Source organism: Lontra canadensis, unplaced genomic scaffold (genome assembly GCF_010015895.1).
Source record: "Lontra canadensis isolate GAN:19392208 unplaced genomic scaffold, GSC_riverotter_1.0 scaffold89, whole genome shotgun sequence".
Lineage (NCBI taxonomy): Eukaryota > Metazoa > Chordata > Mammalia > Carnivora > Mustelidae > Lontra > Lontra canadensis.
Window position 1 is genome coordinate 3248298 of NW_022631083.1, and position 13504 is coordinate 3261801.

A 13504-nucleotide genomic window follows, 5' to 3' on the forward strand; every position below is an offset into this window, starting at 1 on the left:
CATCAACAGATGAATGGATAAAGAAGATGTGGTATATATATACAATGGAATACTATGCAGCCATCAAAAGAAATGAAATCTTGCCATTTGCAATGACGTGGATGGAACTAGAAGGTATTACACTTAGCGAAATAAGTCAATCAGAGAAAGACAACTCTCATATGATGATCTCCCTGATATGAGGAAGTGGAAATGCAACGTGGGGGGCTTGGGGGTAGGAAAAGAATAAATGAAACAAGATGGGATTTGGAGGGAGACAAACCATCAGAGACTCTTAATCTCACAAAACAAACTGAGGGTTGCTGGGTGGAGGGGGGTCAGAGAGGGTGGTGGGGTTATGGACATTGGGGAGGGTATGGGCTATGGTGAGTGCTGTGAAGTGTGTAAATCTAGCAATTCACAGACCTGTACCCCTGGGGCTAAAAATACATTATATGTTTATAAAAAATAAAAACATTTAAAAAAATAAATCTTTTTTTTTTAAAGAAAATTCAGATTGAAGTAGATTGTCCAAGATGAAAATATAACCACCAGAAGAAGGGGGAAGCAGAGGAGAGGAGGGTTGAAGAATGGAACAAAAATCAACTTGAGGACAGATATTTATACAGCCACATATATAGTATTATTCATGGGAGCCAAGAGGTAGAAGCAACCAAAGGGTCCACTGAAGGGTGAATGGCTAAGCAGAATGTGGTACATATATACAGCAGAATATTATTCAGCCTTAAAAAGAAAGGAAATTCTGTCACATGCCAAGACATGTAGGAACCTTGTGGAAATTATGCTGAGTAGAATAAGCCAAATGAAAAATACATATATTACATGATTCTACTAACATGAGGCAAAATGTTTCACGTTGAGTGTAACGGAGGTAAAGGGTGCAGAGCGGCAGCTGTGATGGCCAGGGCTTAGCTAATGTCCAAGCTGGAAGGAAAGTCAGGATCTCTGGTCAACAAGAGGTAGGGAAAGCTAGAACTGAAACCAAAGCATAAGGCTACCACCCTCAAAGAATGAACAATAAATTTCTGGCATGCGCATGATGTAGGAACTCTCAAGCAAATAAATTAACAGAAAAGTTGGTCCCAGGTGGTGATATCTGGCACCTAACAAAGTTCTGCAAAAAAGAAAGAAAGAAAGAAAGAAAGAAAGAAAGAAAGAAAGAAAGAGAGGGAGAGAAAAGGTTTTCCAAAGCCTCTCTATAGGACTACGAGAGTAGTCCACAAAACTTCTACTGAGGGAAACACCAAATGCGAAGGTATATAAAATCATTTTTTGCTTAAATTTACTAAAGACATACAAGAATCAAGACCTTAAGAAAACCTCCTTCTATGACAGAAGGAGAAAAGGCAAATTTAGAAAAGACCAAAATAAAACCTTTAGAAATAAAAAATATAGTCCTTGAGAATCTCAAAGGACAGGTTTAATAACTGATAAGAAATAGCTAAAAACAGAGCCTGTGAAATGGAAGAAACATAAGGTAGTTATTCAGACTGGCACACAAAGACAGAGTTAGACAATGTGAACAAGAAGAAAAGGGAAAGCCAGGATAGAAGGAATCCAAGATGCATATGGGAAGACATGATCAGTCTTCTGACTCAAATAGCTTACCTCTAGAACGGTATTCATGCCATAAATCCACATTCGTTGGAAGTACAGACCATCAAATCAAAAAGATAACTTCTAGGGATGCCTGGGTGGCTCAGTTGGTTAAGCGGCTGCCTTCAGCTCAGGTCATGATCCCAGCGTCCTGGGATGGAGTCCCACGTCGGGCTCCTTGCTTGGCAGGGAGCCTGCTTCTCCCTCTGCCTCTGCCTGCCTCTGTCTGCCTGTGCTCAGTCTATCTGACAAATAAATAAATAAAATCTTAAAAAAAAAAAAAAAAGATAACCTCTAAAGCAACCCTGGAAAAGGCAGATTTCTTATAAGCAGATTCAGGGCAAAATTTCTACAAAACCAGAGGCCAGAAGACATCCTCAAAATACTGAGGAAAAACAACCATCAACTTAGAATACTACACCCCCACCAACAGTCTTTCAAAAGATAGAATGAAACAGAATTTTTCAGACAAATAGGCATTCATAAACCTTCACTGAAAGAATTAATAAAGACACCTTTGACTAGAGAAGAAATTTAAACCCCAAGGAAGTAACAGAATATAAGAAGCAATGGTAACCAAAGAAACTGACAAGTATGTAACTCAATCAAGAAAAGATGTTGACTATAAAAATTACAAGGACAATGAAAGTCTCTAAGGTTGTTGGCTTTTTTTAAAAAAAGGGCAGGCATGGTGATATTAATATCAACTAGTATGGACCCCAATACCAATAGCTCAGAACAGATCAAAGATGTATACTATATTATGACAAAAGATATCATCAATAAATAAGGTGTAGTCATAAATACACACACAAAACATCAAGGTAAAAAACATAGAGCAAAGTCACAGAAATACAAGAATGTAAACCATAAAACAGAGGGGATGACTTTAACATACCTGTGAAACAATGCAACATATCAAACAATGACCAAAAGATTAAACTTTGAAAAAATTAACAATGTACTGATTTTCAAAACTGCTAAATTTAAAAAAAAAAAAAAAGAAACTTTGTAAGCCACATTGACTATCATTAAGTAAAACAAGAAAACAGTAACAATGACATCCAACCTCCACCTCTCAAAAAAGACTATGTGCAGGTCACCTAGGTGGATCCGTTGGATAAGCGTCTGCATTTGGTCCAGGTCATGATCCTGGAGTCCCAGGATCCAGTCGCATTGGGCTCCCCATTCAGCGGGGAGTCTGTTTCTCCCTCTGACCTTCCGCTCTCTCGTGCTCTCTCTCTCTCTCTCACTTTCTCAAATAAATAAATAAAATCTTTAAAAAAAAAAAAAGCTATCTGCTAATTAAGAAAGAATATTTTACAGAACACCAGAATCAAAGAAAAAAATCAAAATTAAAATTATAAACAACTAAAAATTAATGTAAGTGGGAGAACTCTGTATTGAAATCCATGTGCTACAAATATACCTATACTCAATAAAAATTTAACTGTAATTGTTTTTATTATTAAAAAATGAATATGTCAAATATGAATAACTGACATATCAGTAACATATCACAAATCTACCAAACTAGGAAAATAAAACAAAACAAGGGAGGCATGTATAAAGATAAAAAGTGGAAATTAATGAACTAGAAATGATTATAATAGACATCCAGTGACAATTTTTAAGTAGAAAAAAAGAAATAAAACCAAAAGTCAAAATTTGATGAAGACAACTTAAATAGAACAAGATGTAAGACAATTATAGTTATTGAGAATCTATCACTTAAAATGGTCAATTATAGACTTTACAGATGAGCTAACTTTTAAAGAACAGATCGTTCCCATGTTAATCCACAGAAAAATAAGGAAAGCTCACCAATTTACATTACAAAGCCAGCACAACTTAACAAAACTAAATATAGTGTATGCTAATGTGTGAACAAAGTCCAGACCAACTTTATGTATGATTATAGAAGCAAACATCTTAATACATTAGCACATGGATTCCAACACTATATTAAAAAAATAAGTGATAAAGTTTATTCCAGAAATCCAAGGATATTTCAGTGTTAGGAAATCTATCAGCATACTTCAGTATATGAATTACTTAAGGAGAAAAACCAAGGGATGATATAAACATACGACTGAAAACATGGGAAAAATTCAACAGTCATCCTTTAAAAGAAATCTAAACAGAAGTTAACCACCTAAGTATGACTTTTGAATTCCTAACTTGAACACTAGACTGGACAGTAGGCAGGGAGAGATATTTATAAGGAACATTTTGGGGACAATTGACAAAATTTGAATGTGGACCATAGATAACAATGTTGTGTCCATGTTAATTTCCTGAGTTTTACTACTGTTCCATGTTTATGATATGCCCTTACAAGGAAATATGCACTGAAGTATTTAGGGGCAAAGGGATCTGAGGTTTGTACAATGTACTTGCAAGGGATTCAGAAATATGTAGATGGATGCATTACTCATGGATCAATCGGTCAATCAGAAGTTTGGGGGGGTTCTGAAATGATAAAGCTAATAAGGCAAAATAAAAGTTAATAATTGGTGAATTACAGGGCACCTGGGTGGCTCAGTGGGTTAAAGCCTCTGCCTTTGCTCAGGTCATGATCCCAGGATCCTGGGATCAAGCCCCACATCGGGCTCTCTGCTCAGCAGGAAGCCTTCTTCCCCTCTCTCTCTGCCTGCCTCTCTGCCTGCTTGTTATCTCTGTCAAATAAATAAATAAGATCTTTTTAAAAAATATAATAAAAAATAAAGGAAGTATGAAAATTTCTGAATAAGAGAAAGAAACAGTTTCCTTGGAGAGGAGCAGCAAGACTGTTAAAATGTTAATCAGGAGAAGCAAAACATGAAGATGGCATTATATTGTATCATGAACAATATATGAATTTCACCATGTCTGTCCACCCGCTTTCCCTTTATTTGAAGTCGCCTGGTATACCTTTTCTTTTATTTTTAGCCTTTTAGCTTTTTTTTATTTTTAGGTCTATCTCTGGATCTTGCTTTGTTAGCCAACCTGAAAAAAGTTTTTTAAACTAGGTTAATTAAGCCCATTTACATATATTAATACAGTCTATATATGCAGCATCAGCTTTGGCAGATATTTTAACCTTCCATTTAAAACACCTACACGCACACACAAAGTCTTTTGGTATGTGGGCTGCAGACTCTGCTTGCTTGTTCTCTCCCCCTGTGTTTCTTCAGGTATGCAGGAAGGATCTGAGAGAGCCCCGATCTCTAGTTACTACTTTTCTACAGTACCTTGTATAACCCCCTTGGTAACCTCTGCTTTTGGATATTATCACCTCCCAACTATGAGCAATAATGCAAGTAGCTAGCAAACGCTTCTTCCTCCCTCCCTCGCTCTTCTAGAACCACCAATCTGAGTCCCTAGTATTCATTTGATATTAATCTTTATAGTCTTAATTAAACTTAAATAAACATAACCTTCTCCTCCCTGCTTTGTCAGCTTCAAGAGATAGTTCTTACGTCTGGCTAATTCAACTGATGTGATGAGGAGCATATTCTGTTCTCCTCTTCCTCTCCCCTCATCTCCTGCCACTTATTTTTTTAGCTGTATAATTCTATATAATCAGAGCACATAATGCTTATGTATTAATTTGCCCCCCTACTGTCATGTTTTAGCTTTATAGTTAAAACAGTCAATTCTCACCCCCAGAATTTGTGAAAATCGTCACCAATCATTTTATAGTTTTCTGAAGCTTATTCTCTAGTAAACTCCTCATAGGTACAATATTCCCAGAGTTCTTGCAAATTCAAAACTGTGTGTCTGTGGACTTTGTATTTAAAGGACAATTCTCTGAATATAGGATGTCTGACTCACATCGTGAGCATATTAAAAACGTTGAGGTCCAGTTCCAGGTAGAGTAAGCAAGCCTACATTACCCTGTGTCTCCCACCAATTGCAGCTAGAAGACCTAATCTAATGCATAGAATAAACAGCTTGAACACTGAAAAGTAAAATAGCGGCCAGACAGAAGAAGAACAATATAATTCAAAGTACCACCAAATTGGCAGTAGTTTATCATTTTTCCCTCCACAGTGTCCCCGAGCCAAAACTCAACACAGCTTGAAGCCCAAAATTGAGCATTCGTGCAGACAGAAAGAGCCCAGAAGCCCTCTAGTTCTGGCTCAAGGATTTGGAAATGGGCTTCCCAATGCCAAAAGACAGTAAGGCAATCCCCATTGTTCTCTTGTTTGGATTTCATTCTCTTCTTTCTCCCACACCCCAGCCCTCCAAGCAATACCATAGCAGCAACAGGAGCAGGCAAAGCATAGGAGAATCTTCCTTTCTGATTGTAAGAGCTTGGTCCCAAGATGGCAACGCTAAGCCTTGTTGCTGATCCCCTAACTGTCCTCCTCCTGCCTGGCCCCTACCCAAATGCAGACACAGGAAGGATGCAGCAAAGCAAGGTAAAGCTCTAGCCCTCTCAGAGGACTGGATAAGGGAAGCCCCAGGGAAACAGAAAACACTCAGGTCACAAAGAAGGAGGAGCCAGGGAAAGAGATCCCTAACATGTATTTATGAAGTCATAGCTCATCCCCAAGTCATGCAGGTGTATGTACTACCCACCCTAAACAGTAAACACAAATTTGGGGAACAGACCTACAGGGTAGATCACCATCCAAGAGCTAGATTAGCCACTGGGTGGCCCACGTGCAGGACAGATGTGAACAGGACAGCAGACACTTTGAAAACTGAACTGATCTCAGAACCACCACCCACAGTAAGCTGGTCACAAGTTGTGAAAACAAAAACATCAACATTCTCCTTGTGATTCAAACAACACCCAGGGACTCACAACACAGCAGTCAATATGTCTAGGACACAATCCCAAACTACTCAGCATGCCAAGATTCAGGAAAATGTCAATTTCCATGGGAAAACGATGACAGATTTGGGAATTCTCAAACAAAAAGACTTTAAAACAATGATAATAAAGATGTTCCAGGAAGTAAGGGTCACTACTTTGGGATATGAGTGAAAAACTATAACCAAAAACTAAGAGGAAAAAATAGGAGGTTTGAAGAAGAACAAAATGGGATTTTTTTTTTTTAAGTGAGAAGATAATAAATAGAATACAAATTCACTGGACGAGTATAATGGCAGAATGGAGATAATAGGAGAAAATATCCATCACCTTCTCTGGCAACAACAATCTAAAACACCGTGAATTTCCATCAGAAAACATGGAGGATGGCTGGAATTGGACTATTTTTCAAGGCTGAAAGGGAAGAATTGTCAACCCAGAATTCTGTATCTAGTGAAAATGCTCTTCAGAAACAGATGTGAAATAAAGACATCCCAAGGTAAAGAACAACTAGACACGGACTATTTAAAGTTCATATGGAAGAATGGCCAAGGCCTTTTTGAAAAAGCAAAGTTTGGAGGGGCGTGCTTTACTAGAGAGCAAAACCCACCATGAAGTACTAGCACCAAAATAATGTGGTATCGCCTCTATGATAGACAATTAAAGGAATAAAACTGAAGAGAGCCCCAAAACTGAACCACATGGGAAATTTGTCTGAAAGCAAATCAAGTTAGGCCCTTTTTCCCTACAAAATACAAAACCAATTCTGGATAAAATAAAATTTGAATGGAAAAAATAAAATGAGAACATTAGAAGGAAGTTTAAAAAAAATATTTGTGTGACCTCTGTAATGATGACCCTCTTAAACTCAGAAAAAAAGGACCCAGAAACTGTAAAAGAGAAAAAGAACAGACTTGACTACATAAAAAGTCCTTAAATCTTTTATATGGCCAAGACGCCAAAATTTAAGCCAAATGAGAAGTGCGGATGTTGCAAGAAAATACTTGCAACATATAATAAAGTAACCATGGAAATGCAGATCAAAGGAAAACAAGGAAATATCTTTTTTTCTCCTATCCAGTGGATAAAAATGTTAAGAACTGCTAACATCCTATGCTAGTAAGAAGGTCGCAAAAGAGCACACTTATGAAATGCTTCTGCGGGGAGGAATGACTACAATCTTCTAAGGAAATCAATCTAGCCATACCCAACAAAATTCTAAATTTGAATACCCTTTGACCAGCAATTTCACCTTGGGGAATTTATGCTCAAAAAACAAAACAAAACAAAACAAAAAAAACCCATAAGTACTAGCATCTCAGGTTAGATAAGCAGCAATGTTTGTAGATACAATGGATACAATCGGAATATTCCCAACAGGAGAATAACTGAATAAATTGTAATAATTCATACTGTGGACTTTAACGCAGTCATTACAAATAATGGGGATAATAATAATAATGGGTTACAGCTGGGAATATTTATTATATACGAAACTTAAAAAGTCATGCAGTATGGTCTGTGGTGTAATCTTTTTGTAAATTTTTTTAAAAGCAAAGAAACATATGCCACACATATACATTAATTCTAATGCTTTTGTGATTCTATAGGAAGCATGGAAGGATCCCATTACCCAACACTGGTACAGTGGGTCCAGAATTGGGATAGATGGAGGCATTGTTATCATGTTTTCTTTGTTACACTTCTATGTTTCAGTTATTGCAACAAGAGTATATTACTTTTGAAGTATGAAAAAATTCAACAGTGTTGGTATCACAGAAAAAAAAAATACACATACACACACATACAATACGCAGTCACACAGTCGGCTCCCAATGACTATGTCTTCATCAATGTATGGTCATGTGCATAATTCACAACGTGAATTTGCCTCTGATGTCCTGGGCCTTATAAAATTTTCAAAGAAACATAAGAAAGCTGCTCTGCTAAAGGACAACTATTCAAGACCTAGCTCCATGAGGCTCCTAAACTGTTCATACAGATGGTCATCTCTCAAAATGCACCAGGCATTCATCCACGAGGGAGACCAATCCACCTCCCAGCTCCTAGCTGGGTGGCAAGGACCCAGGCAGCAACACCATTTGAAGGTGGTCTTTGGATGCTAAAATAGCAACTGCTCCCTCTGGCCAGACCTGCTGCCCCCCAACCCCTCCCACCACTTCCACTCCCTGCCTATCTTCAACTTGGCCAAGGTGCTCCCTGAACCTTACATATCCTTCCCAAAGGCAACGCCTCTCCATGTTTTTCTTGAATGTTCACCTCTGCATGCACGTTTTGTGTTTTTCCTTAAAAAAACAGGGGTATGACCTCCTTGAGGAGATTTACATTTGATTCTTGACTATGGTGCCTTATTCTATCCTTTTTGCCTCTGCTTAAGGGGGACAGTTTAAGTCTAAGGGCTAGAAGTATGGCCTCTGGGGTCAGAGCAACCAACTACAAACCTGACCGTAGCTGTTTAGCTGGGCAACCTTGAGCAAGTGTGATGGTTAATTTCATGTGTCCACTTGACTGGGCGAGAGGATGCCCAGAGAGCTGGTAAAACATAACTTCTGGGTGTTTCTGGGAGGATACCTCTGGAGGAGGTTAGCATTTGCATCAGTAAACTGAATAAAGAAGACTGCCCTCACCAAGGAGAACAGGCATCATCCAGTCCTTTGAGGGCCTGGATTGAAAAAAAGGCAGAGGAAGGGTGAATTTGCACCCTCCAACTAAGCTGGGACATCTATCTTCTCCTGCCTTGAGATACCACTGATAGGGCCAATTTAACGTTAAAACCTGTTATACCCCTAGGGCCTGCCTGGACCTACTTAGCCATAGTGACTCCCTGTTGCCTAGGTAGCCATTTTGTTGTTTAATAAATGCCTCAGCAGTTACTGATACCGGTTCTGGGTAACCATTGCTAAAACACATACCTAAAACAAGGCCATTTTGTTGTTTAATAAACGCCTCAGCAGTTACTAGTATCGGATCCGGATAACCGTTACTAAAACACATAGGTAGGAGACAACCAATCAGCCAAAGCCACATATGTAGATGTCTGCGGTTGTGCCCTATAAAACTAGCCTGCAAGACCAAGGGGCATCGCTCTCTTCAGAGGCGGCCCTGGCTGGTCAGTCTGATTTCTAATGCTTGGCATAGAATAAAACTTTACATAACTTTCACTTTGTCTCAGTCTCATTCCCCTGGCCGGTCAGTCTAACTTCTAATGCTTGGCATATAATAAGGCTTTGCATAACTTTCACTTTGTCTCAGTCTCGTTCCTTAGATAACGGACCCAACACCACCACTCCTGGTTCTCAGACTTTCAGACTCCCACCGGGAATTACACAATTGGCCCCTTGGTTCTTAGCCCTTTGGATTCAGACTGAATTATATCACCAGTTTCCCTGGTTCTCCAGCTTGGAGATGGCAAAATCATGGGATCTCTTGGCTTCCATGTTAGCCTCGAGTAAATGAATGAACGGATGAATGAGCAAGCTATTGGTTCTTTCTCTGGAGAACCCTGTCTAATACAGCAAGTTACTTACTCCCCCTCCATCTCAATGTTCCCAGCAGAAGCTACCAAGACTTCTTACGGCTTAGGCCCAGGCCTGAGACTGCCTCTGGTCCTCAGGATTCTACTGGCCAAGGCAAGTAGGAAACCCAGTCCAAATTCAAGTGGAGGGATCCACACAAGAGTGTGGGCACCAAGGGCCACAGATTAAATGTGCTATCCCACTGCATAAAACAGTTTAACATCTGGCACAAAGTACGTGTTCAAAAAATGTGAGCTCTTTTTCATTTGCATTATTTTCTCTTCAGTAGAGAGGAGTTATTTTTACAGTGATTCTTTGCTATGAACAAACCCCAGAGAAGGCCTAGAAATCTAGAGATTGTTAGAGCCCTCACATTTCATTACAGAAGATGCAGCGAAGCTAGAATGTGGCCATAACCCCATAGGGTAGATTTCAGAATAAAGCCAGAGACCCGAGTCACCATTCTGAAACGAAAAATATCCTTGCGGGCCAGTTTCCAGGTCTTAGGGGACAGGTATATATATATGGGAAAGGGCCAACGTTACCACCCACAGCCAAGCTAACATGCAAACGTGTCCCAACATAACAGGAACCAACCACCATTTCTGCAGAGGGCAAAGTCAGGATGTGAAAAATGGTGTATATTCTGTATTAAAAGAATTATAAAGGTGCTGTGGCAGATTAAGTTTGAAGAAAGAAAACATGGCAACGAGAAAGTGGATATAAGGGGATAGAGTAGGAAATAGAGAAGTTACCCTAAAATCTCAAAAACATAAGCAGAATTTGTTATGTCCATTGTTGTCCCCAGACCCTAGAGGAACGCCTGCACATACCAGATATTGGCAGAATTACTCTGAATCGGGGGACGTTAAAACTCATAGGTTACACTTGTTGAAAGGAATAACGCTGAAAATGAAAAGTGAATTACTGTTTTGCAGTTTACCCCTTCAAACTAAAATGGAGTCAATGTATATTTTTCACACAGTTTTTCTACTGTGTGGAGGTAATGTCTTCCCTTTTAGGTTTATTGTTAAAAGGCAGCTGTTTTTCAATGCCTTTGGGGAGTACCAAAAATCATAGCTAAGGCTAAATGGTAGAAAGGCAGGTTCAGGGAGGAGCCAGGAAGTGAAGCTAATTTACCAGTCTGCCACCTGTAGGCTGGTTCCAGCAGACATAAACATCAGTGCCCACAAAACAGATGACATGAAAATAATGCATATTAAATAATGCTAAAAACTGAGCAACAGATGTGTGAAAACTATATATAGTGGTCCATTTGAATCATGGCTCCCCCGTTCCTGCCTCAAATGTCCTCTCTCTGATTTAAACACCCGGAGCTGTGGCCACACATACTGTTGTTCCTAATCAGCTCTCCAAGACTCACCCATGGTCTGAAATAAGCTTTGGAAATTAATACCCCCATTAGGATGAAGGACCGCACCTGTATGGATCAGGGTGTCACAGAATCAGTTTCAGATCTCATTTCAAAAGCCATGCAATGGGCTTGGACAACAGAGGCCATTACAAAAGAACAACAACGTGAAAAACCAAAGCTGGACAGAATTACTAAATTTCAACATTCAAGAACAAACACCAAACATTCATTACAAGGGCTTAGTTTGGATTTCTGGAAAAGGAATTAAAACATACTGAGTTAACAGTTTAAGCCTGTAAGATGTACTTCAGCACCATAAACCAAATGTAGTTACAGATGTCAGGACTTCTCAGAACAAGTGCTTCTCTTTATAAATGTCTGCTCTCCATGTATTTTTTCCGTTTCCATATGTCCACTCTTTATCAATATAAGGAAAGCACAACTTTCATCAAAAGACTACAAATCCCCCCCCCCCAATTAATTCTTGGGGACAGTCGCTTCCATGTAAGAGAGATCTCCCGGTGGCTTTCTCCTACGGAGGCTTGTTAGTCCCTGGCTTCTCTAATTTGAGGGTCAACAGCCTGAAAATCGGTCACCGTTGAGGTGTGGAGCTCAGAAAACTCGCCCCCGGACGCGGATTTCGGGTCTCCTGCCCAGTCCCGCCGCGCACAAACCTTTCCGGACGCACGCGGGAAATGCCAAGTCCACGACGCCAAGTCTGGAAGTGGCCGCAGGGGGACCGGCCGGTCCGCGCCGGGGCTGACCCACAGCAGGATCCGACGCGCCCGGTGGCCCCAGCCCCTAGTTCCCGCCGCCGCGCAGGCGACACGCGCGCGGAGTCGCAGCCCCGCACCCGAATCCGGGCCCTCGTCCCCGCCTCGGTCAGGGCCTCCTGGCTGCTAAGTCTGTACCGAGCCGGGCCAGGGCGAGTCGCGGGTCCCCAGCGCGCAGAGTCCCTGAGGGCCCAGTGCAGACCCAGCGGCCGGACGCGCACCCGCTGCCCACCCCTCAGCCGGCGGTCCCCCGGGACGCTGCAGGCTCGGCGGAGGGCGGGAGCCTGGCTTCGGTTTCCTCCAAGAAAAGTAACTCGGGGATCAGCGCTATAGGAAAGGGAAAGCGATGCTCTGAGAGCGGTGAGTAAGGTCCCCGGAGTATTCAGCCCGGAGTTTTCTGAACTGCACCCCGCGCTGCAGCAGCTCGGCCCCGGCGTTCGCGCCCCGAACTTGGAGCCCGCGGTGCCGTCCCGGGCGGGCTGCAGCCCTGGGGCCCGGCGCACCTCCCCGCCCTGCCGCAGACACTCACCGAGAAGCCGGCCCAGAAGGGGCAGGAGTGGCGGACGCGGGCCGAGGTGGTGAGCGCCAGCGCGGCGAAGCTGACGGCCACGATGAGGCATCCGAGCGCCATCTGCGTGGCCCCGAGCGCCAGCACGATGCGGGAGCGGCCCGGGCACTCGCGCAAGCGGGACAGGCTGCGGGGCAGCGCGGCGGGGCGCGGCGCGCGGGGACCGCCGGCCCGAGGCATCGCGCCGGGCGCCCGCACGCCTCGCCCCGCTCCCGCCCGGCCCCGGCGCGCGCCGCCGCCGCCGCTGCCTCTCCTCACAGAGGGTCCGAGGCAAGTTGCGCCGGGCGAGGGGACGGCCTTCCCGCGGGTCGCGGGCGCTGCGGCGGCCGCGCGCCGGGAGCGGGCCGGGCCGGGCGGGAAGCCGGACACCGGCTGCCCCTGCCCGTGCCCGCGCCCATGCCGCCGCCGCCGCTCCGCAGGGCTGCCCGCCCGCCGCCGGCCGCGCAGCGCTGCGCCCTCTCCCGCCCGCCCCGCGCGTTCCCCGCCCGAGCGCGGGCGCGAGCTACCGCGTGCCGGGGGCGAGCCGCCGCCGTCCCCGGGCGCGAGCCCCACCGCCGCGCGCCGGGCTGGGGCCGGGGCCGGAGCGCGAACCGGGAGCGGGCGGGTGCAGGTGCAGTCCCCGCGGCCCGGCCTCGGTGCTCTCGCCTGCCACGCGGGACGGCACTAGGGACCGCAGACGCTTCAAGGTCGAGGGCAGCAGCCTCCGAGGCCGAACCCGCGGTGGGCGGGAGCGGGGGCCCGAGGGCAGGCCGAGTCACTGGGACGGAGCCGCCGGCCGAGCCTGGGGCCAGCCCGGGATGAGCGCTTTCCGAGGCGGAAGTGGGGCGAGGGGGACACTGCGCGTCCAGGCGG

At 43.7% G+C, this 13504-nt stretch overlaps 1 protein-coding gene across 5 annotated transcripts in view; it reads right to left on the bottom strand.

Moving 5' to 3' along the window:
• The window catches only part of FAM189A1 (family with sequence similarity 189 member A1), a 489776-nt gene extending 476929 nt beyond the window's left edge, over positions 1-12847 (bottom strand). For all 5 annotated transcript variants that reach the window (XM_032835966.1, XM_032835968.1, XM_032835967.1 and 2 more), the window contains exon 1: positions 12614-12847. In XM_032835966.1, coding sequence (XP_032691857.1) covers positions 12614-12832 — 219 coding nt within the window. In that variant the 5' untranslated portion in view covers positions 12833-12847. The remainder of the gene's footprint in view (positions 1-12613) is intronic.
• Between the last annotated feature and the right edge of the window lie 657 nt (positions 12848-13504).